Genomic DNA, 3,138 nt, shown 5'->3' with positions numbered 1-3,138 from the left:
GCATACATTTCACGCACAGATATTGATTAGTTTTTCCAAAATGTTGACGCACTTATGGTTTGAAAAATATTGAATATAGCCGTTTCAAATTGTTGATCTAGTTTTTTCGAACTGTGAGATCTAATCCCTAAAAAATGCTGTTATAGGTTTCGAAAGCTGTTGAATATCATAAATTTTAAATGTTGACCTAGGTTTAAAAATGTTTTATCAAGTATTTCGTAAAGTTGATCTATACATGTTTTGCAAAATGATGAATTTAGTATTTTAAATTTTTGATATGGGGCTGCAACCATGTTGAGAAAAAAAACAGAGTCAGAAGTTAACCCAAAAAATGTAAAGAAGGTTAAAAACATGAACGAAATGGAAATACTGTAGAAAAGCTTTGTCAAAAAAAATATTTCAGTTAAGAAATCGGCATGTGATTACCACTCTGAAGTGACACCCTACAAATACAGTATACTGTACACTAGCTTCAATACAGAATTCTCCCTTCTCCCACGCCGGAATTACACATATAGCGTTCTGAAACCTTCAGCTCCGCTGTATGTTCCAATAATTAAACTGCAGTTCGATGGTTCCAGTTGAAAAGTTCGTTAGCAAAGTTGAAATAATGACAAACAGCAGGTAACAAATGAAACCGGACTGCACAAGTGCATGGGCTTTGATGGATAGTAAAGAAATAAAATCATGTCTAACCTTTAAAAATTACAATATACTCTATGTACTCAGCCATATACACATTTCATATACAGCTACCCATCCCGGCCCATTGTCTGATTTCCTTCTCTTCTTCGTTTCGTGCCCACCTCCCCCAGACACCGGTGCCATAGCTTAGCTTAGGACAGTCTGATACGTAGCTATAGACTACGGATGAAGGAACCCTCGATCCACCAATCGACGATAACTCCTTGCATATTTCGAGAGCCAGGAATCTGAGCGTGTTTATGCAAGGGATCGAGTCCAACGGGATCGACTCGACGTTGTCACATTCAATCAAGCACAGTACAGTGAGAGAGGTGAGATTCTGTAGGCAGGATGGAAATGATCTGTCGAGCTCACCACATGACACAATACAGAGCCGTCGGAGTGAAGGGGGTAAAACCATTATTTCCTCTGATGGCCGTGAGCACACCAAACTTGTACAATATGTAATTCTCAGGTCCCGGAGGTGACCAAATCTCACAAAGTTTTCGGCAGGTATTGATTCCAGACCGTAACATTCATCAAGCGATATTGACTCGAGAGATGGCAGGTTCTTCGGGGACAAGAACTGATCAAGATTCTTCAGTCTATAGCAACCGGAAAGAATCACAGAAGTGAGACGTGTAAAGGCAATGAATGCAATACCGTTGCTGCAATTGGTACTACTGCTTGCATGCTGACCCGTTGAATCACCTTGTGTACCACTAGCAAAGTAGGGATTTGACAAAGTCTCAAAGTACAAACAATCTGAAAGCTGCAGGCTTCTTAAATTTTGTAGGTCTTTTGGATTTAACCAGTTTGGTAACCTATCACCCGCAAAGCCATCGACCTTAAGGTGTTGAATTGTCTCATGAGGGAACATGCCATCGATCACTTCATTCTCACAGGGTATTGGTTTCAGAATTTCGTTACAACCTCGCCACTGTAGATCTAATTCCTTGAGATATTTCTTGTCAGCAAGTCTAGCCTCAGCAGCCTCCTCCTTGCTCTTCACAATACCAATAGATCTGATACGCAGTGTTCCTCTGAGCTGATTCATGCCATTCAGCTCTTGAAATACCCCACTCTTTCTTACAACTGTAAAATAGCTCAAGTTCCTAAGGCAAGACAGATTTCCCAGCCCAGGTATCCTTGATAGAGCCAGAGAAGCTTTCTCGGGCAGAGCTAGTTGACGCAAGTTGATTAGCTTGGTTACATCCTGATGAATTGTTCCCAGAAGTGAACAGCTTGCATCAACAACTTGTAGGCTGTAATGGCACCAGAATTTCGCTGGCAGTTCTTTTATATGGCTATGGGATATATCAAGATAACGGAGGCTACTCAACTCACATATGCTTTCAGGTAGCCCCTCTATAGCTTGCAACCTCTTAGGCTCAAAAACAGGATGTTAGAGAGCAGACTGAACCAGGTCATCTCAACCTTCAATTTGGCACCAAACCTAAGTGAACGCAATTTATTCAAATGTACAATTTTTTCAAGTGTGCTCAAGGGTTCACCATCCACCTCGACTGACATATGACGCCACTCATGTATCACTTCGTTGTGCAAATCTGTCATCAATAAGCATTCGTGCATTGAAGCTTGTTGCGCAGTATCATGGATCAAGTCATGTATTACATACCTATCCTGATCAGGGAACTTTGGATCGGTTTGGAAAAGACACCTTCCTCTCAATTCATCCAAGTACCTGATCCCCACGTCTTCAAGACGCATCCTCCCCTCTGGTGCAACAAAGCATTCTGCCACCCAAATGTCAACGATCTCATGTCGTTCAAAGCTATAATCTTTTGGAAACATGGAGCAAAATGCAAAGCATCTCCTAAGTTCAATTGGGAGATACAGGTAGCTCAGACAAAGGGCTGGTAATATATCGCCATCCTTTTGGGATTGCTCCCATAATTCACTGCCCTCGATGTAGCTCCAATGGTCCTCAGACAGCTTACTATTCAACAAGCGTCCGAGAGTTTTGGCAGCCAAAGGAGTGCCGCGCAACTTAAAGCAAATTTTCCGGCCAATCTCTTGCAAGCGAGGATATGACTCTGGGAGCTTTCTGCCAAATGCACATTCCTTGAAGAATTCCCAAAATGTATCATCTGGCAATCCTTTGAGTTGGACAGGCTCACAATTGCTCGTAGCAACAAGATGGGCGATGTTTTGGTGTCTTGTAGTCACTAAGATCATGCTACCTTCAAGGCCACACCTCAACGGTGCATAAAAATACTCCCATTGCTGTTGGGAAATCTGCCAAATATCATCTAGTACCAAAAGGAACTTTTGGCTCTTCAGCTGCTCCTTCAGTTGTACTCGAAGATCACCTATATCACACGGTAATTCAATCTTTGGCTCAGAGATGGTCTTGACGATCTCCTTTGTCATTCGTTCATCGTCAAAGAGGTCAGAAACGCAGACCCATATCCTCACCGTAAAGTGGGCTCT

At 42.1% G+C, this 3,138-nt stretch overlaps 1 protein-coding gene across 3 annotated transcripts; it reads right to left on the bottom strand.

The window, feature by feature from the left end:
* Nucleotides 1-367: 367 nt before the first annotated feature.
* LOC120677655 (putative disease resistance protein RGA1) lies at nucleotides 368-1,845 on the bottom strand. Of its 3 annotated transcripts, XR_005676394.1 has the most exons (3): nucleotides 892-1,845; nucleotides 697-766; nucleotides 382-561 (listed from the first exon to the last, which is right to left on the bottom strand). XR_005676394.1 is itself a non-coding variant. In XM_039958828.1 (2 exons), exon 1 carries the CDS (start codon nucleotides 1,739-1,741, stop codon nucleotides 743-745), a length of 999 nt encoding a protein of 332 aa, XP_039814762.1. In that variant the 5' UTR covers nucleotides 1,742-1,845; the 3' UTR covers nucleotides 368-561; nucleotides 697-742. The 3 variants fall into 3 exon arrangements, 2 of the variants coding, with proteins under 2 accessions (XP_039814762.1, XP_039814763.1); XM_039958828.1 differs by having other exon boundaries at nucleotides 368-561; nucleotides 697-1,845; XM_039958829.1 differs by lacking the exon at nucleotides 382-561 and having other exon boundaries at nucleotides 626-766.
* Between the last annotated feature and the right edge of the window lie 1,293 nt (nucleotides 1,846-3,138).

This window comes from Panicum virgatum, chromosome 6N, assembly GCF_016808335.1.
Source record: "Panicum virgatum strain AP13 chromosome 6N, P.virgatum_v5, whole genome shotgun sequence".
Lineage (NCBI taxonomy): Eukaryota > Viridiplantae > Streptophyta > Magnoliopsida > Poales > Poaceae > Panicum > Panicum virgatum.
The sequence above is the reverse complement of the archived record's forward strand: the minus strand, read 5'-3'. Positions and strand labels throughout refer to the sequence as shown.